General features: G+C 41.1%; 1 protein-coding gene across 1 annotated transcript in view; it reads left to right on the plus strand.

The window, feature by feature from the left end:
- The first annotated feature begins 754 nt into the window (after positions 1-754).
- Positions 755-27,121, plus strand: part of Sec5 (secretory 5) — an 80,116-nt gene continuing 53,749 nt past the window's right edge. The window contains exons 1-11 of the mRNA XM_069338403.1: positions 755-1,078; positions 3,557-3,698; positions 3,943-4,095; positions 8,786-8,936; positions 9,647-9,842; positions 11,902-12,022; positions 18,686-18,900; positions 21,533-21,648; positions 23,090-23,330; positions 24,854-25,009; positions 27,043-27,121. The exon at positions 27,043-27,121 is cut by the window's right edge and continues 71 nt beyond it. Of these exons, the coding sequence (XP_069194504.1) occupies positions 3,584-3,698; positions 3,943-4,095; positions 8,786-8,936; positions 9,647-9,842; positions 11,902-12,022; positions 18,686-18,900; positions 21,533-21,648; positions 23,090-23,330; positions 24,854-25,009; positions 27,043-27,121 (1,543 nt within the window). The 5' untranslated portion in view covers positions 755-1,078; positions 3,557-3,583. The remainder of the gene's footprint in view (positions 1,079-3,556; positions 3,699-3,942; positions 4,096-8,785; positions 8,937-9,646; positions 9,843-11,901; positions 12,023-18,685; positions 18,901-21,532; positions 21,649-23,089; positions 23,331-24,853; positions 25,010-27,042) is intronic.

A 27,121-nucleotide genomic window follows, 5' to 3' on the forward strand; every position in this document is an offset into this window, starting at 1 on the left:
GAACAGATGAAAAACAAATCTGCTGTAAAATAGGAAGTAATTATAGCAAAACACAATATACAAGTTTGGCGGAGAGAACAAAAAATCAGTAGAGACTGTCAAGATGAATATATAAAAAAATTTGACAAATGATAATTGTAAAGTAAAATAATCTTAAAGATAATAAATTTTATTAAGCTTAGTTTTAACTTATAATTAGTATGAACTTAATTAAAAGAACAAAAATGAGATCAATAATTGATTTAAAAAAAATGACATAGATCAATACAAATAAATTTAAAATATAAATGGAATAGGGTAAGATTAGATTTAAGAGTAAAATTTTACAATGAAACTGAGGTAGATGCTTGCATAAGTGCATGGAGACTTGATGGATTATTTAGGAAATTATAGGAATAGGAGAACATCAGGTAAATGGTAAGGCAGAGACAGCACCTTAGACAAAGTTAGATTAAGTTAGGTTAGGTATGTATGTACCTTACCTAAATAAACATTTATTTATTTATTTATTTATTTATTTATTTATTTATTTATTTATTTATTTATTTATTTATTTATTTATAAATTATAAGTTCATCTAATATTCCCATCTCACAGGATGGTTAGTCATACATGGAATCAGAGGAGAAAATACCTGCCTCAATACAAAAACAAATCAACTCTGCCTAAACTGCTGTAAACCTAAGCTGGGTTTAGGTTAAAAAAAAATCGTAATTTGGGCTCGTAGGCCGTAGGGGGGCGTCAACCTTGACAGTCATACACTGTCAACTGAGGGCGCGTCCGATTCCGTAATCGTTGCCGCCTTTAAATCAACAACGCTGTCATCCTGGGGAACGCCAGGGGGTTTCAAGCTCCTACTTTACAGTGTTTTTATCCTTCGCAGGGCGCAGAAGTTGCTTCCCCCTGCAGGCGACTTTATATCCTTTGGAATTCTATTTTTTTCCCGACACGAGATCGAAGGAATACATACGGGGGCAGTAGTGTTGTAGCTGCCCCTATCCCAGTAACAACAACAACAACAGCTGATTCGTCTCAAGACCAGTATCAAGAAGAAGACCAGGATAAACACCTGCCAATAGTACGATAATTATATCCACTACAGCAAGTTCCCTATGTTGTTGGAAATATGTATAATTGTTAATTTTGTCAGGAATAGGAGACGTGTGTGTGTGTGTATATATGTGTCAAGATCCCTCCCCAGGTCGAACTGCTACCCTTCCTTAGGATGCAACCACATAACAGTTACCTAACTACTGGGTACTTATTTGTTAAGTGAAATTTACTGTTACGTGAATAGAGACATTAGGTGAAATGAAATGTACCTAACCATTTCTGTCCCATATCCTGGAATCAAACTCGAGATCCGCGATTGTGTGTTTACAACGAAACCAATTGTTCTACTTGATCATTTCATGCAATCTGTTATCATTTTTGTCTATAATTTTGCAAGTATTTACCTCCTTAAAATTTTCTTAGATTAAGGACCTGCCCGAAACGCTGCGCGTGCTAGTGGCTTTACAAGACTGTAATTACCATATTTGTATCCTCACATTCCTTATGTACATTCTTGTATATGCATAAATAAATAAATAAATAAATAAACTTGTTCGGTCCATCTAATTACCACAAGCTACCACAAGCTACACAAGCTTCACAAAGCTTCCTGGCAATACATTAGAAATGAATAAATATATTTACTCATTATAATGTTGGTACTGAATGTACAACACGAAAAAACATAACTTTAATCTGAAAAAGTATCTTTTTATAAAGAAATTAGACGAAAATAAAGAGCTGGTGACGCCAAATCAAGTTGACGATCCAAGCGTCGGTTAGGTTAGGTCAGGTCAGCCTAACCTAACATATCATATTTATTCATTACTAACGTATTGCCAGGAAGCTTTGTGAAGCTTGTGTAGCTTGTGGTAGCTTGTGGTAATTAGACGGACCCTACTTGTTGTTTGTGTAAGATCATCATTGATAATATTGGTCTGAGGTTCAGTAGATAAGGGTTATGGTCACATCATATGCAAGTGTTTCAATAAAACTCAGTTTCTAATTGTCAAAATCATATATTGTATATCATCAGCAGCAGACCTTACAGCAGACTGATGAAGAATATGACCTTGGAGTCAGAATCCATCATTCTCTAGAAGTTGCACAACAAGTGTGAGCGGCAGTAAATAAAAGCTAACTAAACCCTAGGAATAATCAAGCGTACCTTAGACTTTAAGGAAAAGAAAGTAGTCATTCAAGTGTATGTCTTTGGTGCATCTCTACCTGGATTATTGCATCCAGGCATGGATACATCATCTCCAGAAAGAAATAACTTTATTGGAGAAATTTCAACCCCCCCAAGGCCAAATTACCGACCCCGTCCAGGATGCAACCCCACAACAAGCTGACTAACTCATAAATACAACTCAGTGCTAGGTAAACAGAGGCATTAGGTGAAAGGAAATGTGCCCAACCATTTCTGTCCTGCTCAGGATTCGAACCTGGAATTCTCGATTGTGCATTGAGAATGAATCAGACTGTACTACCAGGACCCTCCTCTCACTCTCTCTACTCTCATACTTTGTTCCCCCATCATACTGTTAGGGAAACAACTACTACACCTTGCAGCAGATAACTTCATATGTAAGTTAACTCTCATACCAGGACAGGTTGAGGGCCACAGGGGTAATAAGTCTGCAAACCAGACCTCACAAAGCTGATCTTGCCAAAACGTTCAATTCCATTAAATTTCATTCGAGGTTCTGAGATTGGTTAGATTTTGTGATGGGGCAACAGGTTTTCCGCTCTTGGATCCTTCTAAATTTGGCTGAATCTGGCACCTCGCATTTTTACTCATTTCACTCGGGTTGTGGTGGCCCATCTTCGTTTGTTAGGTGTTCGGATGTTGGCTTACCTCGATAACTGGCAGGTGTGGGCTTCCAGCCGATCCACTTGTCTGCTAGCCAGGAATATGGTTACCATATTTGATGGTGTATAAGATGTGCTTTTTTAATTTTTAAATGTATAAAAAAATTGCCATGCGTCTAATGTGGCCGTATTACGGATGAAAGACTGAGCGCTGTAGGCTAGGGAGCTGGACGAGTATCAATTTGGCATTACAGTATGCCACATACTGTAGCCTCTTATTGTGTGGCACTGATGGAGCCGCTGGCGTTTGGGGTTGACACGTCTTCGACCCTATTTCACAACCTTTATCACGCTTTGTTTCATCTCCAGCTTGCTCATGCACCGCCTGAGCCTAACTAGTCTCTTGACTGGGTTCTATCTTTTCTTTCTTCATTTATGAACACTTATGAACACTTTAAATGTAAAGTGTTCATAGGCCACAACTCTCTGGGCCAGGTTCTGGCTTGTGGGCCCTGGTAGGTCAGTGAGAACTTTGCAACTGATGGCACCTAGCAGTATGGCTCTGTATCAGTGATAATATCTTCAGGATGCCTCCAGGGATTACCTAGAAATTGGTGTTTCATTACATTCAATTTTTTTTTCTCTCATGCTTGCACCATATCATACATTTTAATACAAATCTTTCTTCCAGATATAAAAAAGACTCAACAGAATAGCTATGACATTAGCATTGCCACCAGTTGTTACAGGCATCTCCCCCATAGAAGGTGTTCCTGGTACCAAAGTGACAATCCGTGGTGAAAATTTTGGAAACCGCCCAGAAGATCTGATAGGTAAATACACTTACAAGTATTTTCACTTGACTGTTTTGCTGTATTAATTTTGTTAAAACAAGTATAAAAGAAGCCACGTATCAGATATTTCCTGGAGGTTTTTCTTCTGTATCTATCACTACTTTTTACCCCTGGAGTTCCTGCTGGAAAATGTGCAACATCAGAGATACTGTATAGGTAGATTGCTGGCACAGTATATTCAATAAATGTTAAAAAAGCACTACAAGAGCATTTACCTTTGTAGGTTTGACAATATGTGGCGTAGACTGCCTCATGACAGCAGAATGGAAGACGAGCAACAAGATCATAGCAAGGAGTGGGGCTGGCAATGGGAAAGGTGACATTATTGTTACTACACTACAAGGTTCCCGAGGAACTTCAACTGTCCAGTTTAAAGGTAAAGTAGTTGTTTTACTTCTTGTTGCTAAATTCATTGACAAATTTTGGTAAATTTTTAAGCTTTATTAGTATTATTTTAATATTCTTCCAGCCACTTTGGCTTGACGATAGAGTGACGGTCTTGCTTCATGCAGGTCAGCGTTCAATTCGTGACCGTCAGGGTGGTTGGGCACCATTCCTTCCCCCGTCCCTTCCCAAATCCTTATCCTGACCCCCTTATAAGTGCTATAAAGTCATAATGGCTTGGCGCTTTCCCCTGATAATAATAAAAAAAAATTGAAGTCAGTAATAGCTTACCAGCATCAGAACCAAGGAAATATCCAGAAAGTATGCAAAGAAAAACAAACAACTGCAAAATCCACAGAAAAAAAAGAAACGGCAGTAAACGACTCTGTAAACGATCTACCCATTAGTTCGATCCCTCACTAGCTGATTGCTCGGAGCTGCCGACTTCCCATGTCAGCACTCCTGTCTGTTGTCTGATGTCCAACTGTTTAGACTGCTGCTTGAGTTCTCAGCCTTTTGGGTACTAACAAATTCTTGATAAATGTTGGCCATAAGTTAGGTTAATAGCTCTTTGGGGATATGATGGAAGCTAGGGAACCTTCTTTTCTGATTGATTCCCTTGTCTTTTGGAATGGGTCTGGAGTTTTGGCTTACTGGCATTCTTAAGGCTCTGAACTTCAAATGCAATGTAGACTTCCTCCTTGGTCCTTCCTTAGCTGTGATGGGGGTAGATTGCAGGGCATTAAGGTTGCCAGAGGAAGGTTCATGGTGGCCTTTTGACCCTCTTTGGAGTTTAGTTCCTGGCCCTAAGGGTTTGTCCTTCTCTGAACATCTCATTTGCTTCCCTGCAGGTGCAGTTCAAGGTTCTTGCTCATTACCTGGTTTAACCCCTTCCACATTTTCTCATTGTCTTGTCTTCCTATGAGTGTATGTCAGCGTGAATTATTTTTTTACTTTCTGTGGCATCGGGACCGGGCAGCTAAATGGGATAGTTCGTACTTTGCGTACAGGTCCTCTTCCACTTTCAGGCTGTAGTGCAAGGTTTTGGTTTCGTCCTGGCTGGCAGACAACCTTCTTTTCTGGTGGCAGATGACAGATTTGCTGTCATCTGCAGTTGCTTGACCAGGAGAAGGAGGAGGATAACACAGTGGTGGTGGACCATGTGGTTCACATTTGCTTGGTGGATGTTCTCCGTTCTTGTGTGTTGCAAGACGTTTTTCGGGATAGTTTTGGATGGGTGTTGGTCATTTTTCTGTTCACACTACTCCAATGGATTGCAGTTACTGATCACTGGTGGGTTACCCTGTTTTGTTTCACAATTTGCCACCAACTTGCAGGTAGAAGTCCAGGAAGTTCTGGATCAGCCAAGGTTTAGTGGGAATTTTGGTCTGCAGACTGCTACAAGCATTAACTGGGCAGAACAAGTGTGAGAGAGTGTCTCTCAAGATTCTCCCACAGCTGACTGGAATGGCTCATTGCTGTGCACAGTGCACCGATCTTGTGCACAAGGTCCTATTTCTATTAACCCTGGATAGTGACCTGGCTGTTGGGTATGTTGGGTATCTCCAGAATGCCCACTTAACCAGGAACACTTTCATAATACAGAGGCCGCCATATGTCCAGGCAGGAAGTAGATACAGGGAGTTAAGCATACTTGCCACCAAAGGGTCAGTGAGTACATCGGTGGTGGAGCGTGGGAGAGGGGAGATGCTAGCAGCGTCTGACCTCTGGGGTCAACCGGCGCGATGGACAATAACAGCTATGAAGTGTTCGTGACGTGTTCATGACGTCACCTCTCCTACTGCTCATCGAACGAGCTAATATGATTGGTTCCCGCTCATTTGCTGCAATGCCATTGGTCAAATTGTAACTCTTTTGTGCGGGGTGCCACAAGATGCCCGGCAGCACTTGTAAAGCATTCTTGTGAGGGATCTCTAGCAAAGTGGACGTGTTCTGTTCAGTCTACCGGCCAATAGACTGAACAACCGTCTATTCCTCACCGTCAAGTTAACTCAGCGTCTGAAGATTATACGTCACACTCGCCCAGAATCACGAGTGGGAATATATATTATTCAGAAGCCTAAAGTGACAAATCTCCAGAGCGAAACAGACTGGTATCAGGTAACCCCTGGTGACAATGATCATTGTGAGTGACTTAGAGTGAACTAAGGCAGTGCCGCCGCCTAAGTAACCTGTGTGTGACTTTACCACAAGTGCACCTGCATGGTACCACAGCCGCCGCCAGCCGCCACGAGCGTGTACCCCAGTACCCTAGTACCTCTGTACTTCTGTGCCTCGAGCGCCCGCCGCTGCCCTCACACTACTACGTGACGTCACCACCTTGCTCATCGCCAGTGCCAGTGGGTGCGCATGTGTCTGTCTGTTAAGCATACAGCCCTCCTTACTGCAAGTACCCTCCGTGTCTACGAGCGAAGCCAGCTGTCAGGCCACCTACGAGTGCTTGTATAAATGTGCCTGATTGAGTGAGTGAGTAAGGAAAAGGTACCTATCTGTAAGTACAAGATCTTGTCATTGTTTATTGTGTCTGTGTTGATCTGAGGGATCAACCACAGTTCTCACCTTCTCATACCTGTCACAGGTTATAGGTGAATCAACGGTGAATGCGTGTTTATCTGTGTGGTATCACGGCATTTCACTCGTCTGTTGAATGTGAGCTTCACATACACCACACATTTAGTTATTGTGTGATAATATTATTGTGTATGTTATTGCCTGTCCCATTGACAGTGTAGTTGTTGATTTATTGCATATCATCATTTCCAAGTATCCGGTTGGAACTCTTGTGATCCCTTTACATACCGGCAGTTAGGTTGCCGTGTTAATGATTGGCTGTCAACTGTGTTAAGTTAGGTGTTTCTCCACGAGTGGATACGAGTCGTTTAGCCAGACGTCAAGAGTCTCGCTAATACAACCATAGCTTTGCTGACGTCAGTCTAAAGTAAATCAAGCACCCTGTGTATTAGTGGTTAAGTTAGTAAATAAACTACTGTTAAGCTTTATGCGGTGTTTCCGTTGAACCACTTCTGAATACTGTCAATCAAATACTGAAGCCTTCAGCTCTAAGTGTCTTCAACACCGAGTTGCCTATAAGTCACAAACTATAAATGTGATGAGGACCCTAGGAGTCCCTTAAAGTGTTAAATCATTGAGGAGATTCCAACGATCAACGTGGAGCAGGAGAGACTAGTCTGAGAAGAGACCCACAAGGACTCTAACTCGACCTTGCTCCCAGGCCCTGTACGGTTGCTCTCGTATTTTCTATTCTGCAAATTCCGACAGCTTCATGAAGCGTCTGCCACATGTACATTGGCGACGTATGCATTGCAGTCATGAAAGCAAAATAGAAACACCCCACAACAAGTTATTTTAAAACAAGCATACCTTACCTTGAGGTTACCTTGAGGTGCTTCCGGGGCTTAGCGTCCCCGCGGCCCAGTCGTCGACCAGGCCTCCTGGTTGCTGGACTGATCAACCAGGCTGTTAGACGTGGCTGCTCGCAGCCTGACGTATGAGTCACAGCCTGGTTAATCAGGTATCCTTTGGAGGTGCTTATCCAGTTCTCTCTTGAACACTGTGAGGGGTCGGCCAGTTATGCCCCTTATGTGTAGTGGAAGCGTGTTGAACAGTCTCGGGCCTCTGATGTTGATAGAGTTCTCCCTCGGGGTACCTGTTGCACCTCTGCTTTTCAACGGGGGTATTCTGCACATCCTGCCATGTCTTCTGGTCTCAGGTGATGTTATTTCTGTGTGCAGGTTTGGGACCAGCCCCTCAATTATTTTTCCATGTGCAAATTATTATGTATCTCTCCCGCCTGCGCTCAAGGGAGTACAGGTTTAGGCTCTTTAGTCGGTCCCAGTAATTTAGATCTTTTACCGAGTGGATTTTAGCAGTAAAGGATCTCTGCACGCTCTCCAGGTCAGCAATTTCTCCAGCTTTGAAAGGGGCTGTCATTGTGCAGCAGTACTCCACTTTAGAGAGCACAAGCGTTCTGAAAAGTATCATCATCGGTATAGCATCTCTAGTGTGAAAAGTTCTTGTTATCCAACCTGTCATTTTTCTTGCAGTTGTGATGGCTACTTTATTGTGTTCTTTAAAGGTAAGGTCTTCCGACATGAGTACACCCAGATCCTTTACATTGCCTTTTCGTTCTATGTTATGATTTGCCTGAGTTTTGTACGTGGTTTCTGTTTTTATATTTTCAATTTTTGCGTAGCGCATGAGCTGGAACTTATCCTTGTTAAACACCATATTATTTTCTGTAGCCCATAGAAAGACCTGATCTACATCTGATTGGAGGTTTGCCGTGTCCTCTATGTTGCCAACTCTCATGAAAATCCTAGTGTCATCTGCAAAGGATGATACAGTGCTATAGGTTGTGTTCTTGTCTATGTCCGATATGAGGAGCATGGCCCCAGATCAGGCTTGGGGACCAGAAGAACTCTTGAAACTGACTGTATGTAAACTATAGGTAAACACGCAGTTATTTATATTATATACCAGTACCTTTATATGCAGAATAATCACAAAAACAACCTTTATATGTATACATCGATCTGTGTACCATTTTTTTCACCTTTGGACTGGGTTGGATCAAGTATTATTATGCCTCTTAAGGATACTTTGTTTACCAGCAATTTTATATATTTATTGTGGTGTTCTAGGGTACCAGGAGACCATGGGGCCACTAAAGGAGTCAGCTGTTTGGGTGGATGAGACTATTTTCCTCAATATGGCCTTTGGGAGGAAGCGGCCGATGTCACCAGCTTCTGCCCTGCAAGATGACCCACTTGGACTCTCGGTAGAAGGAAATGAGTGAGTACTGTACAGTGGTACCTTGGTTTTCAAATTTAAACCCGTTCCCAGGAACGGGTCGTAAGCCGAAAATTCGCAGCTTGAAACGATTTTTCCTTTAAGAAATAATGTAAATTGAATTAATCCGTTCCACACTCCCAAAAATATTAATTTCTAAATACATTTCATACATAATACTCACAAATATTTTGTACTATAGTATGTACAAGTTATAGCTTACCTTTATTGATGACTCTTGTTGGCATATGGAAGATGGTGACAAAGAGGGAGGGGAGAAGGAGACGTGTTGGTAAGGGGATAACATCAGGCAGTGATGACTTTTCCAGGATACTCTCTCCTACATTTTGCAGGCATACCACTAGAACCTGGTTGTGGCTTGCTGGTTGCTTGTCTTACTAAGAATCTGTCTAAAGCCACTTGTTTTTCCCTACATTTCTAACACTTGTCTGTAGTGAGACATCACATTGTCATTTAAAAAGTCAATGCAACGGCCTGCTACAGCTTTATCTGGGTGAATTTTTTCAACAAAACTTTGCAGTTCTTCCCATACTTCACACATTTTCTGAATGTGAAATTCATTAGTAGAAGTTCCATTGTATTTCAGATTTGTGACTTTTCCATTTTTTTTATAAATACTGGAACCCCTTCTTAAAGAAAAAAAAAAATGTATTGCCAGTTTTCTAATCTTTCATCCCATGTCTCTCCCACAGCTTAAAGGTTCTTGATGAGGATCTGGAAGAGATGTTCCCAGGATGTTCTGGTGATCTGACCTCCACCAAATTTAGTCCAGAATGGTTTTTGCTTGAGAACCATCTTTCTACATCATTTGAAGATTTGCGTGCTGGGCTGGCTTGTCTGCGACGCAAGGTTGAAGCTCAAAAAGAAGGGCAAATATCCTTTCTGAAGGTATGTTGGGTATTATATAAAACCTGTTGGATATAGTAATTGATATATGTTTTATAGGATGATTACAAGAATAGATCATTAAATGTTCTCATTTCTATAATTTTAATTAAATCTGAATGTTTGACCCTTCGCTTTGCCATACATGGTACCCCTCGACATATTTCGTACCAGACATTGCCCACCACCAGTGTTTCATTGGTGCCATTGACAACAAGAGTTTTGCTGCTGCCCTTCCCTTATATTTTTCATATGGCGTTGCTAACATCAGTTGTCCCTTATTTTAAAATTTATTTATACTGTACCTAAATGACTTGTATTATTGTACAATCACTTGGACTAGTTGGGAGAGTGGTGATCTCGTTTCTTGCATGAACATTGTTTGATATCCGATGGTCCAGATGGTTGTCCTCGTATCCCTTCTAAGTGATAAACTGTATAATCATATTGACTAAAGGCTTTCTCTTGATAATTATCTTTTTCGTTTCTTCTTAGATCTTTGCTAAAAAAATCTGCATTATTGTATTATTAAGACAGTGACCTGTGGAAGTATACTGTAGTTGTGAATGCAGCCCATTAAAAATTATGGTTTTTGTCTAACCAGAAACATTTGAACTTTAGCAATCCACCTAACCTATCCATATCAATACTCAGAAAAAATCAATGTTATGAAACCTGAATCGTCATTTCAAGATGCTTAGATGGACCAAACAATGGCAGTGTGCTGTGGCTGCATGCCTAGCACTGTGAACATCATAAACAGCATTGTGTTCACCGATATCTGAACATTGTTGACAGCCTTTATCACAGCCAGGCTCTTCCATGATACATCGTGAAATAATAGCAGTTACATAAGTATATATTTTGTCATAAGTGATGCTGTGGTCACAAGCTCAACAACAGTACAGTGGAACTTTGATTAATGAATTTAATCCATTCCAGCACCGAGCTCGTCGGGTGAAATCCTCGTCTTTCAAAACGAATTTAATCGCTTGATTGGTGATCGCTCATTAATCAAACGAGCGCTCGCTAATCGAGACAAATTGTCGGTGATCGGCGCGCTCATTATTCAAAATGCTCGTCAATTGAGGCGCTCGTCACTCGAGGTTCCACTGTACTGTTAGCTTGTGCTTCATGCACCAGCCTTGGTTGCTCGCTCACTACTGAGGGCTTCACACCCAGGACCATCTGAAAACCAGTGTGAACCCTGTGTACTTGCAAGACTTTTGATTATATATATGAAATGTGCATTGCAGTCAGTCAGGCCAAAATCATATATGTACTGTATATGATATGTGCAGTGGAAGGGTTAATGAAACTCCTTTTTCTGTTGGGCTCTTGATAGATCCCAGTTCCTGTCCTAATCTCTTCTTTCCTATGGGGTATTTGGGGTTCAATATGGGTAGTGTGTGAGTGAAACGAGTGGCTGGTAGGAACCCTGGATGGCTTGTTACTATTTTGTGGCATTTGGGTGCTTCAAGGTTAGTGTTGTGCTCCTGGGGCAATGATTGTGTGCCTTTTGATTTTATTGGTTCTTCTTGGCTTGGGTCTCTCTCTCTCTGATTCTCCAGGCTTCCCTAGACTTGTAGAAGGGACCATATTCTGGTTCTGGCTCCTGGTAGGTTAGTATGGGTTTCAGAGGCATGGTGTATTTCATAAGGCAACCAACATACTGTCAATAGGCAGTTTTGAAGACCCATCAGAAAAGAGCAGTTAATTACATTACGTTAGTGGGTCTTGATATTACAGTTGGATTCGTTCTCGACCCACAATCAAGAATTCCGGGTTCGAATCCCGGGTGGGACAGAAAGGGTTGGGCATATTTCCTTTCACCTAATGCCTCTGTTCACCTAGCAGTTTGTAGCTACTCAGGAGTGAGTCAACTTGTTGTGTGGTTGCATCCTGGGTGGGGTCAGTAATTCAACCTTGGGGTTGGGGGGGGGGGGGACCTCAATATAAGCCTAACGTGTGTGAATGCAACTCTGGCTTTCTGTCCCCTGACACAATGAATTATTATTATTATTATTATTATTATGATTTATTAAATGCTTAATTTTTTCAGGCTAATGTTGGATCAGTGATTGAACAATTAGACACCCTGCAAGAACTCAAATGCAAGTTTGAGAGTGACATTCAAGAATATGGCCGGAATTCTACCCAAGTGCTGGAAAAATCCATCATTGGTGAGTGAAACATTAAGGTATGAGAGGCATCAATCTGGAGAAGTATTATAGAAGAAGAAGAATGCTTAGTACATTAAATAATGGTATCCATCTAGTCACCATATCTTGCACACTATAGCATCATAGCATCACCACAACCATACTCCAACAATTTGATCAAAGCAGTGTCCCTCTCCTTCATTGTTGCCACCAGCAGCAGCTAGTTTTTTGTGCACTACATTCGCATCCTGTGACCAGTAGTGCAAAAGGATTACAAAGAGCACAAAAGGTCTTAATTGAACTCCAATGCATATTGTTTGACTTTAGCTTTTACACACCTTGTATTTAAATATGGCCGGAATTTAACCACTACACGATGGGCAGCCCCTGTACTCACCTAGTTGTACTCACCTAGTTGTGTTTGCGGGGGTTGAGCTCTGGCTCTTTGGTCCCGCCTTGACGGTCTCTCGACCGTCAATCAACAGGTAATTACCTAAGTGTAATTACCTAAGTGTAGTTACAGGATGAGAGCTACGCTCGTGGTGTCCCGTCTTCCCAGCACTCTTTGTCATATAACGCTTTGAAACTACTGACGGTCTTGGCCTCCACCACCTTCTCACTTAACTTGTTCCAACCGTCTACCACTCTATTTGCGAAGGTGAATTTTCTTATATTTCTTCGGCATCTGTGTTTAGCTAGTTTAAATCTATGACCTCTTGTTCTTGAAGTGCCAGGTCTCAGGAATCCTTCCCTGTCGATTTTATCAATTCCTGTTACTATTTTGTACGTAGTGATCATATCACCTCTTTTTCTTCTGTCTTCTAGTTTTGGCATGTTTAATGCTTCCAACCTCTCCTCGTAGCTCTTGCCCTTCAGTTCTGGGAGCCACTTCGTAGCATGTCTTTGCACCTTTTCCAGTTTGTTGATGTGCTTCTTAAGATATGGGCACCACACAACAACTGCATATTCTAGCTTTGGCCTAACAAAAGTCATGAACAATTTCTTTAGTATATCGCCATCCATGTATTTAAATGCAATTCTGAAGTTAGAAAGCATCGCATAGGCTCCTTGCACAATATTCTTTATGTGGTCCTCAGGTGATAGTTTTCTATCTAGAACCACCCCTAGATCTCTTTCTTTATCAGAATTCTTTAAAGATTTCTCACATAATATATAGGTTGTATGGGGTCTATGTTCTCCTATTCCACATTCCATAACATGACATTTATTAACATTAAATTCCATTTGCCAGGTGGTGCTCCATATACTTATTTTGTCCAGGTCTTCTTGAAGGACATGACAATCATCTAAATTTCTTATCCTTCCTATTATCTTAGCATCATCAGCAAACATGTTCATATAATTCTGTATACCAACTGGTAGATCATTTATGTACACAATAAACATCACTGGTGCAAGAACTGAACCCTGTGGTACTCCACTTGTGACATTTCTCCATTCCGATACATTGCCTCTGATTACTGCCCTCATTTTTCTATCAGTCAGAAAATTTTTCATCCATGATAGAAGCTTACCTGTCACCCCTCCAATATTTTCCAGTTTCCAGAACAACCTCTTATGTGGAACTCTGTCGAAAGCCTTTTTTAGGTCCAGATAGATGCAGTCAACCCAGCCATCTCTTTCCTGTAATATCTCTGTGGCCCGATCATAGAAACTGAGTAAATTCGATACACAGGATCTTCCTGATCGAAAACCATACTGTCTGTCTGATATTATATCATTTCTCTCCAGGTGTTCTACCCATTTAGTTTTGATTAGCTTTTCCAATACTTTCACTATTACACTTGTCAATGATACAGGTCTATAATTGAGGGGGTCTTCCCTGCTGCCACTTTTGTAGATTGGAACTATGTTAGCCTGTTTCCACACGTCTGCTACGATTCCTGTACACAGGGATGCCTGAAAGATCAGGTGAAGTGGAATGCTGAGCTCAGATGCACATTCTCTCAGAACCCATGGTGAAACGCCATCTGGGCCAGCTGCTTTGTTCCTCCCGAGCTCCTTTAGCATATTTTCCACTTCAACTCTAGACACCTCTATCCGCTCTATGTTGTTCTCTGGAATTCTTATTGTGTCTGGTTCTCTGAAGATTTCATTTTGTACAAACACACTTTGGAACTTTTCATTTAATGTTTCACACATTTCCTTTTCATTTTCCGTGAATCTGTTTCCCATTTTCAACCTCTGGATATTATCCTTTACCTGCAATTTGTTGTTTATGAATTTGTAGAATAGGCCCGGTTCTGTTTTACATTTATCTGCTATCCCTTTTTCAAAATTTCTTTCTGCCTCTCTCCTTACTGCTGTATAATTGTTTCTCGCATCTTTGTATCGCTGGTATGTTTGGGGGTTTGGCCTCTTCCTATACTGATTCCATTTTTGTGTCTTTTGGTCTCTTGCCCTCTCACAATTTCTGTCGAACCAATCCTGTTTTCTGGTCCTGCATCTCTGTTTTGGTATGAATGTTTGTGTGCCTTCCTCGTATAGTTTTAAAAATTTGGCATACATTTCATTTACTTCCCTGCCTAGCAACAATTCTGTCCAATTACACTCATTAAAAAAATTTCGAAGTTCCCCATAGTTGCCTCTCTTTAAATAGAGTTTATCAACTGTTTCAATGTCCCCATTTTCTTCTAGATGATATCTTAAAGCATATTTAATGTCTAACAGGACGTGATCACTCTTTCCCAAGGGAGGAAGGTACTGGATGTCAAAAATTCAGATTCCTGAGCCTATTGGGCTCTATCATATCTACACTTGAAACTGTGTATGGAGTCAGCCTCCACCACATCACTTCCTAATGCATTCCATTTGTCAACCACTCTGACACTAAAAAAGTTCTTTCTAATATCTCTGTGGCTCATTTGGGCACTCAGTTTCCACCCGTGTCCCCTTGTGCGTGTGCCCCTTGTGTTAAATAGCCTGTCTTTATCTACCCTATCAATTCCCTTCAGAATCTTGAATGTGGTGATCATGTCCCCCCTAACTCTTCTGTCTTCCAGCGAAATGAGGTTTATATCCCATAGTCTCTCCTCGTAGCTCATACCTCTCAGCTCGGGTACTAGTCTGGTAGCAAACCTTTGAACCTTTTCCAGTTTAGTCTTATCCTTGACCAGATATGGACTCCATCCTGGGGCTCCATACTCCAGGATTGGCCTGACATATGTGGTATACAAAGTTCTGAATGATTCTTTACACAAGTTTCTGAATGCCGTTTGTATGTTGGCCAGCCTGGCATATGCTGCTGATGTTATCCTCTTGATATGTGCTGCAGGAGACAGGTCTGGCGTGATATCAACCCCCAAGTCTTTTTCCTTCTCTGACTCCTGAAGAATTTCCTCTCCCAGATGATACCTTGTACCTGGCCTCCTGCTCCCTACACCTATCTTCATTACATTATATTTGGTTGGGTTAAACTCTAACAACCATTTGTTCGACCATTCCTTCAGCTTGTCAAGGTCTTCTTGAAGCCTCAAACAGTCCTCTTCTGTTTTAATCCTTCTCATAATTTTAGCATCGTCCGCAAACATTGAGAGAAATGAATCGATATCCTCCGGGAGATCATTTACATATATCAGAAACAAGATAGGACCGAGTACAGAGCCCTGTGGGACTCCACTGGTGACTTCACGCCAATCAGAGGTCTCACCCCTCACCGTAACTCTCTGCTTCCTATTGCTTAGATACTCCCTTATCCACTGGAGCACCTTACCAGCTACACCTGCCTGTCTCTCCAGCTTATGTACCAGCCTCTTATGCGGTACTGTGTCAAAGGCTTTCCAACAATCCAAGAAAATGCAGTCCGCCCAGCCCTCTCTTTCTTGCTTAATCTTTGTCACCTGATCGTAGAATTCTATCAAGCCTGTAAGGCAAGATTTACCCTCCCTGAACCCATGTTGGCGATTTGTCACGAAGTCCCTTCTCTCCAGATGTGTTACCAGGTTTTTTCTCACGATCTTCTCCATCACCTTGCATGGTATACAAGTCAAGGACACTGGCCTGTAGTTCAGTGCCTCTTGCTGTCGCCCTTTTTGTATATTGGGACCACATTCGCCGTCTTCCATATTTCTGGTAGGTCTCCCGTCTCCAGTGACTTACTATACACTATGGAGAGTGGCAAGCAAAGTGCCTCTGCACACTCTTTCAGTATCCATGGTGAGATCCTATCTGGACCAACAGCCTTTCTAACATCCAGATCCAGCAGGTGTCTCTTGACCTCCTCTCTCGTAATTTCGAACTCTTCCAAGGCCGCCTGGTTTACCTCCCTTTCTCCTAGCACAGTGACTTCACCTTGTTCTATTGTGAAGACCTCCTGGAACCTCTTGTTGAGTTCTTCACACACCTCTCTGTCATTCTCTGTATACCTGTCCTCGCCTGTTCTAAGTTTCAATACCTGTTCTTTCACTGTTGTTTTCCTTCTGATGTGACTGGAGTAGCTTTGGTTCGGTCTTGGCTTTGTTTGCTATATCATTTTCAAAACTTTTCTCTGCTTCTCTTCTCACCCTGATGTACTCATTCCTGGTTCTCTGGTATCTCTCTCTGCTTTCTGATGTTCTGTTATTCCGGAAGTTCCTCCACGCCCTTTTGTTCAGTTTCTTCGCTTCCAGTTTCTTCACTTCCTGTGGTGTAGTGGTTAAGACACTCGCCTGGCGTTCCACGAGTGCTTTGTCCTGGGTTCATATCCTGGCTGAGGAGGATTTACTGGGTGCAAATCCTTAACTGTAGCCTCTGTTTAACTTGACAGTAAAATGGGTACCTGGTTGTTAAACAATTCTTTGTGGGGGGTTGTATTCCAGAGAACATAGGATTAAGGACTTGTCTGAAATGCTACGCGTACTAGTGGCTGTAAAAGAATATAAGAACTCTTGTATATATCAATAATAATAATACTGTAATAATAAGAAAATAATGAACATTAGTAAGATAACTCTATTATTATTACTGGAACAGCTGTGTTTAATAATGTAATATTACACATTGTCAGTAAGCCATTTTGGTAATACAGTACAGTATGTTATTTTTGGAAATGTTAAGGCAGAGCTGGTAGTGAAACACCCGTCTTGTCCACATGGCATTTATTTACAACAGACAGTGACGTCACACTGGGTATAGGTGCCATGAATATAAACATTACATACCTTATAGACAAATGAGCATTGACTCTTAACATTATGAACCTAATCCAAGGTGACCTTAATCCTAACACAGTGATTAGCATAGTTTTCATTATTGGATATTATAGGGTAACACAAGTGTTCTAATTTTCAATTTTAGGCTATTCTAGTATACCTTATATTTTTATTACATATGGATACAGTGCAAGTTCTCTTTTGAACACTGCGAGAGGTTGGCCAGTTATGCCCCGCATGTGTAGGGAAAGTGTGTCGCAGTCTTGGGCCTTTGATGTTGATTAAGTTCTCTCTCAGCATACCTGTTGCACCTCTACTTTTCAATGGGGCTATCTTGCACATCCTGCCATGCCTTCTGATCTCATGGTGTTATGTCTGTGTGCATATTTGAAACCAGTCCTAATATTTTCCAAGTGTAAATTATTATGTATCTCTTCTGCCTGCACTCTAGGAAATACAGATTTAAAAATTTTAGACGGTCTCAATAATTTAGATGTTGAGTGGATTCTAGCAGTAAAGGATCTTTGTACACTATCTAGATCAGCAATTTATCCAGCTTTGAATGGGGCAGTGTGCAACAATATTCCACTAAGTGAGTACAGTACTAATGTCTTGAGACGTATCATCATTGACGTGGCATCTCTTGTTTGGAGGGGTCTTGTTTGTTATCCAACATGTCATTTTTATTTCAGTTCTGACAGCAACTTAGTTGGGTTCTTTAAAAGTAAGGTCTTCTGACATGATTACTCCTAAATTTTAAATCTTTTATATTGCTTTTTCTTTCAGTAGTGTGGTTTGACTGTGTTTTATATGTGGTTTCTGCTTTGATGTTTTTGTTTCTTTCCATAGCGCAGTAATTGGAACTTATCCTTATTAAACATCTTGTTATTTTCTGTGACCCATTGAAAGACTTGATTAACATCAGATTGACGAGTTGCAGTGTCCTCTATATTGTCTACTCTCATGAAAAATCAAGTGTCATCTGTGAAGGATGGACGCTGGTAAGTTCTCCTTTTCCTTTTTGTTCTCCTTGGTGAGATAGCAACAGGGAGCCACCTCATCAGCCCTCCTAGAATATTAGTACTGAATGTAATGAAATGCCTCTTGTGGGTCCAAGGAGGTTCCCTTGTCCTCGTCCAAGCGAGTCAGTGTTTTGGGTGGCTCTTGACGGAGGTGGCTTGCTGGCTGATCTGGGAGCTCCTAGTGCTGCCACCTGGTGAACTACGTAATTGCTGGGTGCATCATTAGCCAAGTTGTTTAAGTTGTTTTGTCTTGTTTTGTCCCACTTTATTGGTGGCTGCTTTCATGATGAGGGTGATCACAGATTCCCTGCTCTTTTGTGTCTCGGAAAGGGGACCAGATTTTGGCCTGGTCTTTAGTAGGCTCTAATTGACTGGCAAGGGCCTGATGTGATTGGATGGGTGAGAAACTAATCAGTGCAGTTAGCATCAGGGACCCACCAGAATGAGTCCTTTTATTACATTCAACACTGGTTTTATTCATTTTTAAATGCATGCATTTCTCATTTTTACAGAATGTAAGGAGGAAGCAGATAAGCTTTTTGAAGATGTACTTCAACGCAAGGATCGAGCAGATGGGACAAGAAATGCTCTGAATGTTTTACATCGTTTCCGTTTCCTCTTGTATCTACCGGTAAACATAGAGCGGCATATACAGAAAGGCGATTATGATGTGGTTATAAATGATTATGCTCGAGCCAAGAGTCTCTTTGGTGATACACAAGTTCCAGTAAGTAAATATTGAGGGCATATATGAAGTAATAATCCTAAGCTCAAACAAAATATATTTTTGTTTTCATGAATAGATTTTAAATTTCAAATTTGGTAGGACATCACATAAATTAAAAATCACTTGATTCAAAGTGACTTAATGCATGGGAGCTTTTATTTAGTATGTCAGGCCCACTGGCAACCCAGTAGGGCCATTTTTGTAAGGGCATAAGCCTCTAAGAAATACCCCTAGAGTACAGACTATTGAAACCTGTCCTCCTTAGAAATAGTAAGAATTATAATCTACTTTAGCCTACTTTTGACACTAATCCAATAATCACATGTACCTGGGCAGATACTCTTCACCCCTAGGGTTAAACAAGATTAAGGTAGCGAACGGGGAAAACAATAGTGCTTTTCTCTACAAGGGTTATATTACTATGGCTTAAGGTTACTTTAGAATGTTTATTTCTGGAGTCTAAAAGTTACTCTACAAGATACATGTACTATTAAAAATAACAGTGATAATTTTACAGAACATGTACTTAGCATAAGAATTACTTTTAATACTTGTCCCACTGAAACTGGGACTTAAGGTAGCTACGTTACTTTACACTATTCACAATTCAAATAGTAAAATTCCAGGTACACTAACACAAAGGTCACATTAACACACTAACATAGATAATGACTGGTAAACATAGAACACGTGCTTCGCAATAGCCACACTGTGATGGACAAAAATAAAACACTTAAAACTAGCCAAACACAGGAGCTTTTACACAATCTAAATTTATAAATGTATCCTACACCAAACTGAGTTAAAGCAAGCAATACTATACAACCAAAGGCACTTATCGTAAATGTTGAAAACCACCAAGCAACACACTGATGTTGGCCGTCTTCCACTGTTGCCACCCGCAAAGTGTACAGATCACCGGCTTGCTTTAATATCCACCCGCCTGCATTTGAATAATATTTCACTCAAACTTGTATCGCCAATTTTCTTATTTCAATGTCTTATTGAGTCCATCTCTAACATCCTAGTATGTTAGAGATGGCTTTCCATGTGCTATTCATGTTTCCCTTTGCTTCCTTGTATTTCAGTAAATTGAATAAAAGTAATTTAACTATTATTGCTCTCTGCCTTGACGACCTTGGGTGGAGATTAACACTTTCGCCCGGGCATGACGCAGCATTGCGTCATCCGTTTACTGTCGGTAATGACGGACATGACGCAGCATTGCGTCACCCACTTTAAATAATCGCCAAAAATCAGGTTTTTATCCGATTTTTTTGGGACTGGTTTTAAAATGCGCGCCGATGTCTTCCCATTTTCTTTGTTGCGCCTCGTGGCCCGCAGGTGGCTCGGCACACGCCGTCGGCCCATTGTTTTCGCTCCACTGTTGTGACCGGTGGCGCCTCCCCTCGCATCTCAAACATGTGAACATTTCGGCTATTTTCCATGGCTATATTTCTTACTGCGGCTTTAGAAACTATCTACACTTACTCCACGATGGATAGTGATCATGAACAAGGCCCTTCCAGGAAGAAAATTGCGAAAGAAAGGCTTGAAAAGGGCGGGAATTGGGAGTGTAGCTGGAAGGCGTCTGAGCGCTCACTCGCGGCTAACGCGTGGCCCGTCTTCAACTCGTCGGCGGTTGGAGCGTGACCAGGTTTTTTATTTTATATGCTAATGTTCCTCTAGAGAATTCTATTGTGAACCCATTGAGACCAAAATGAAAGACCTAGGACGAAAATTGAGGTGAGCAGAGTGAAAATAGTAAAAACATTTTATCGCGTTTGCGCGCTCCTGGGTAACTCGTTCGCACTTTCTCTGTTTGCTGCGGGTAATTAGCTGGGCTTTTGAAGTTTATATGCATTTAGTGCTGAAGAGAATTTTATTGTGGACACAATGATACCAAATTTAATCTCGTAGGACGAGAATTAAGGTGACAAAGTTGAAGAGAGTATACACTTTTCAGAATTTACGCGCGCTCCCGTGAAACCCTGGGACCCAAATCGCACAGTTGAGGGGTGGCGCGCGGGGCATGCCAAAGTGTTAACTTACCAGATTGAGTCTGTACTCTCCGACTAGCCTGAATAAGATAATCGTGGGAGTGGAGGCTTCGACTGATCACAGGGAATCATCAGGGCCCTGAAGAAACATCAGGGCCAGGACGACAGACTGTGTGTGTTCCTGACACAGGCTGTTAGTGATTCCCTGGAAGTAGCTTACAGGTGAAAGGTAGCTGTCGCCCTCCCACAAGAGTTGATAATTTTTGTTGTTTTTATTAATGCGAGTTCCCATCGATGCATCCAAGGGATAGTAGAGGATTTTGACCATACATTTGGGAGCTCTGTCTTGGGTAGAGATGATCTCGTCATCACATTTGGGGGCTCTATCTGGGATAGAGAGCACTTCTACCTCACAGTATAGTAGCCTCAGGGAGCCATTAGGGCTCACCCAGAAATTGGCATTTCATTACATTCAATGCTGGGTTTTTCTATGTATCACCATGTCAACATATTTAGCTTATTTTCAAAATGAAGTTGGTAAATTTATCACAGCTCTTAATTTAGGCTTATTTGAATTTCACAGTGCAGTACAGTAATTTAAATAATGTTAAGCCTTTTTTATTTTTTTATAGCTTTTCCGTCGATTCTACAGTGAAGTGGAAAAGCGTATTGATGACTTGAGAAGTGTACTTGGTGAACAGCTGACCCAAATGCCTTCATCCCTTGAGCACCAAAAGAAAATAATAAGGTATGAATTTGTCGCATGAAAGGTCATTTACAGTCCTATAGGCTCCATAGCACAGTGGTCTATGTCCTTGGCTCACAAGCAAAGGTGTAATGGGAAAATAGGACATGAAATGGAGAGGGTAATTGAATATGTAATTGGGAAGGAAAATATGTAATGGGGACCTCATAATAGACATGTGATGGGGAAGGGGAAATAATGATCATGTAATAGGTTTCACAGGTAATTATAAATGAATTAGGCATGCAAATGGAAAGTTTTATGCATCTTAAAAGGGAAAAAAAATTAGTTCAATAACAGCAATGTACTGGATCAAACAAAATAATATTAATGAATACAGAAATAAACACATGGATTGGAAGAGCTTTGTCAGTTTCTGCATCATGGCTGGGCCTCGTGTTTTGTACACTTAATGTGGCTGAAAATTTTCACCAAACCACACACTAGAAAGTGAAGAGACAATGATGTTTCAGTCTGTCCTGGACTAGATAAAGGTCCAGGACAGACCAAAACGTCGTCGTCTATTCACTTTCTAATGTGTGGTTTGGTTAACATTGCATCTGATCCTGGTACGTTGCCATAGTAAACCTGCTTGATGGTAGCAGACACACAAGTAGGTGAGACACGACTCCTGTGTCATCCTCGGAGGTTTCATTGATTGTTTCTATTGATTTACAAGAGTATGTGTGTTAAATAACTTGGTAATTTACATAACGCATGATAATGTTTCAAGTGAGGATTGGTTTACCTGGTACACATCATTATAACCATATATAGTAGTATAAACCATAAAGACATACTTTACTTGTGTGTTGGGCTCTGGGTAGTGACATAGGGCCTAGTTGGCACCATATAGGCAACAGTATAGATTGAAAAGAGCATAAACGATCAATGCGCCACCCATAAATGACAGCAGGCTCCTAGTACATGTAATGCATGATAATGATTCAATTTACCTGGTATACCTCATTACAACCATATGGAGTTGTGAAAACCATATGAACATCATTGGTATACATACCACATAATTAAGGTCAAATTTTATAGTGACGATGACTGCATTCATGCAGTAACATTTATGATAACTGAATTCACATAGTAATGTAACCATGAAATGATAGCAGGATTTTGTTCATGGGTCAGGGTAAATTCCATTACATCCACATAGAGCTATTATTTTCTTGTTTGCATCATACTGTACATGTAAAATCCAAACAATAATTTTTAAAATCATCATAAGATGATAACCACATTACCCCTTGAACCAACATACGACGATAACAAGTATCTAAGGGTTAAGATGGTCGAGATTGGTCTGGGACCTTCAACCCCCCACATTTATCTTCTGTGGTGTGGTTCTGGGACCATCTTTAAACTAGGCTTCTGTACTTTCAGAATTATAGACTTATCTTTGTAGAGTTTAGTTACTGTTATGTATTTGCAGAAATCTTCATCATTTGGAGACTCCTGGTGACCCAGCTTGGCAGTGCCTCTCTGCACAGCATGAGTACATTCTTCATCTTCTCATGTCTGTCCGTGATACTCATCTCAATCGGGAGATGGCAGATCATGACCTGGGCTCTGGGGGAGGAAAGATGAATACTGGAGCAACAGGTGGTGCCAGACATTCTACACCAGCAGCCAAATATAACAAGATTATGATGTCATCTGTTGGAGAGTGGCAGGTTAATGATAATAATGGCATTATTGTGCCATTTCTCACTTTTATGAGGCATGTGGGATTATGTATCGAGTTAATTTATTTGATTTAATTTACTTTCAACGTGGACTGTATACTCAATTGGTAGATTAATGAACTGTATATTTAATGTTCATTGATAAACTGCATTTCATAGGGCTCATTGCACATAAAACCACAGGATGGGGGTTGTACAGTATTGTTAGAATAATTAGGATAGAGCAGAATGGGTTATTTATTATTATTGTAACTCTTCCTATCTGTCTGTATATCTCCCATCTCTCCATCTATGTATCTATCCAGCTATCCATTCATCTACCCATCCATCTATCAAACTGTCCATCCATCTATACACCCATAAAAGAAACCACAATCAAAGATGAGGAATACCAAAACAATTTCTACCAAACAAGCCATCTTCAGTGGCCAGAATAATACAATCAGGGAAGAGGAGGAGTATACAAGGACCCAGCATGGGAACAGGAAATAGAGGAGGGGGGGGGAGGTGAGAGGGGTAAGGAAGGTGGCAAGAGCAAAGGTGTTCATCTTGCCACCTTGGTAATGCCATCGGGCATTACCAGGGCATCAGCGGAAACAAAACATGGAGAGATATGACAGTAGGGGAAATGAGGTAATGCACAGAAACAACACAAACAGTGAAATGAACCACAAAGTTAAACTCAATAAACAACGTATAAGAACTCGTGGAAAATGAACCACATTCCATTCATGATGTCTCGACTTCGTCCTCCTTCCTGCGGTTCTCCCTCCCAGGTGAGTGCCCATTTGTTCCTTCTCCATGGCTAGCTAGCTTCAGGCGCTTCCCCCAGAAAAATCAATTTGTGGTTGAGCCTCAAGTGACTCCCCGACACCCTCCAGGTCATTGAGGGTGTTTGCATCATCATAAAATTGTGGGTGGAGCAGCTGGCTGACCATGGGGTGCCTTCCTCCTTCCCTGAACGAGTAGGGGAGGTGGGGCGAATGAGCTAGCTATAATTTCATAAAATTTTGATCATTTGTTTACATAGTTTGGGGAGTTCTTTTGATGGCTTTCAAGGCTGCAGACTTATTTAATGCCAGAGGTGGTTTGTTTTGTTTCCCTGACTTTCTGGTGCCTTTCTCTGTGGGTGGCAGACATGAATAAATTCATATAAATTTTATCATTTAGGGAGCCATAAGGGACTCGCCCAGAAATTGGTGTCTCATAGCAACACTGGTTTTATAAATTAGTATTAATAACCTAACCCTGACATAGAAAATTAAAGGAGTGACGACATTTTAGTCCGTACTGGACACGAGTCATGATCCAAGGATCAAGTCATGATCCTTGATTAAGGTCCAGGGTAGACCAAAACATTGTTGCTCATTTCATTCATATATGTGAATTGGGTTATTTATTTCACCTACATTATTGTGACTTCTTATAAATATTAATAATATTTAACATTAATAAAAAGAAATGGTAGCTAATTTGAATCAAAATGAAAACTACTGTATCTTGTTTCACAGGCTTCAGCCCCTGTTCGTGTCCTAATGGTGGAGGAAATATGTGAAGTGTTGTCAACCAACTTTCCAGACATGTGGAAGCTTAGTCAAGCATACTTTGGTGGTGAGCTTCTACCTCCAACTGCTCAAGTAGACCACTTCAAACATCCCAGGTGCAAGGTCGGTATACCACATTACATTTTATACTTGTTATCCATATATGGTTCTGGTTTCAGAAAACGTATGGTAATTTGGAAGATTTAAAAGAGCCACAATGACCTGAGCCAAGCATGCAAACATACAGGAAGCTAGAACAAATCCAAACAGTAAAGAAGAACCCAAGATGGTAAGACAGCTGCCCCACACCAAAAAGAGTCAAACCCTGGACTCCAACAGAAAAACGGGATGAGACAAGATGCATCCCAGTAGCCCAGTGAAGCAGCTAAGGGGGCCACCCTGGGAATAGACAGGACATTGACAATGTAGACAGTCGGAAGAGCAAGACAAACCAGGTTAGCCATGAAGCATCAAAGACTAGCAAGCCCCAGGACAGAACTGGGAGAAAGCAGGAAAACCCACAAAAGAGACAAACTCGTTTTGATCAACACCGGAAAAGCCAACACTAAGGTGACCTGAAACAGGTGAAAGGAGGAATCCTACCTAGAAGCCCAGAAGACCTGAAAAAAGGAGGTGGCTGACCAGCCACATTACGGACCAAAAAGTGCACGAACACAGGACCAGAAGAGAAACTGATCAAGCTGCTCCCCACCTCCTAGGCAAAGGACACAAAAGGACCGGCATGAACAAAGAGAGGCAGCCCACAGACGAGAGCGAGCACATAGCATCAATTGGAGCATCTGTTGGAGCTGAATGGGACGAAGGATGTTGGGCCTGACAGAATGTTACCATGGATACTAAAAGAGGGATGTAGAGGCAGTGTGCGACACACTGTGGTATATAACAGGTTATTGAAAACAGGAGAACTACTGAAAAGTTGGAAGACAGCCAATGTAATCCCAATTTACAAAAAGTGTGACAGGCACTGTGTGTGGCACTGAACTTCATGGTTCACTCAGGCATGTAAGGAGGCAAAACAATTAAGTACAAGAACATTGAGAAATTACAGAAATAGCCGAATACTAGAGAACCAGGAATGAATACCTCAGAGTGAGGACAGAAGCAGAGAGACAATATGAAAATGACATTGCAAGTAAAGGTAAGACCCAACTAAATCTACTCCACAGCCATATCAGGAGAAAACAGCAGTGAAGGAACAAGTGATGAAACTGAGAAAATAGAACAAAAACACAGAGAATGACAAGGTGGTGTGTGATGAACTCACCAAGAGATTTCAGGAGGTCTTCACAAGAGAGCAAGGAGAAGTCTCTGTACTGAGAGAGGTGGTGGTAAACCAAGCAAGGTGGCGTGTTGAGCTTGAAACCATTGCTCCTTGTATGTGTTACATCTGACCTTTTGAAAAAATAATCAGGATCAATCTATTCCAACTTGAGGCAAGAGGCACTGAACTACAGACCAGTTTCCCTAATTTGTGTACCTTGCAAGGTGATGGAGAAGATCGCGAGGAAAATGCTCGTAGAACATCTGGAGAGAAGGAGCTTTGTAACACACCACCAGCATGGGTCCAGGGATGGTAAATCATGCCTCGCAGGTTTAATTGAATTCTATGACCAGGCAATAAAAATTAGGCAAGAAAGAGAAGGGTGGGCAGACTGCATTTTGTTAGGCTGTCAGAAACCTTTTGATACAGTATCCCATAAGAGACTGTTACAAAAGTTGGAGAAACGAGCAGGAATAACATATAAGGTGCTCCAGTGGATAAGGTAGTGTCTTGGCAACAGAAAACATTGAGTTACTGTGAGGAAGACCTGAGAGTGGCGAGATAGCACCAGCGGAGTCCCACAGGGCTCTGTACTGGAGCCCATCCTGTTTCTGATATACATATGTAAACGATCTTCCAGTGGGTATACTCATTCCTCTCAATGTTAGCAGAAAAATTATTTTTCAGAACAATTTTTTTGTGCATGACAGTTAATGCATTAAAATAACCTGTGCAGTTAGGGAATTAAACAAATATTTCAATACAGATTTTGTATCATATTTTTGGATGGTTGGCAATTTTTTTTATTGTGATAGAAAATCTTAAAATTGTAGTTACATGTCACAAACTAATTTTATATAATCTTTTTTTTCAGGAAATGATTCTTGAGCTGCTACATGTATTTAGTGGGTTGATGAGAGGAGCAATAATGCCTCTTTCTCTACACCCAGATG

This window comes from Procambarus clarkii, chromosome 39 (assembly GCF_040958095.1).
Source record: "Procambarus clarkii isolate CNS0578487 chromosome 39, FALCON_Pclarkii_2.0, whole genome shotgun sequence".
Classification (NCBI taxonomy): Eukaryota; Metazoa; Arthropoda; class Malacostraca; order Decapoda; family Cambaridae; genus Procambarus; species Procambarus clarkii.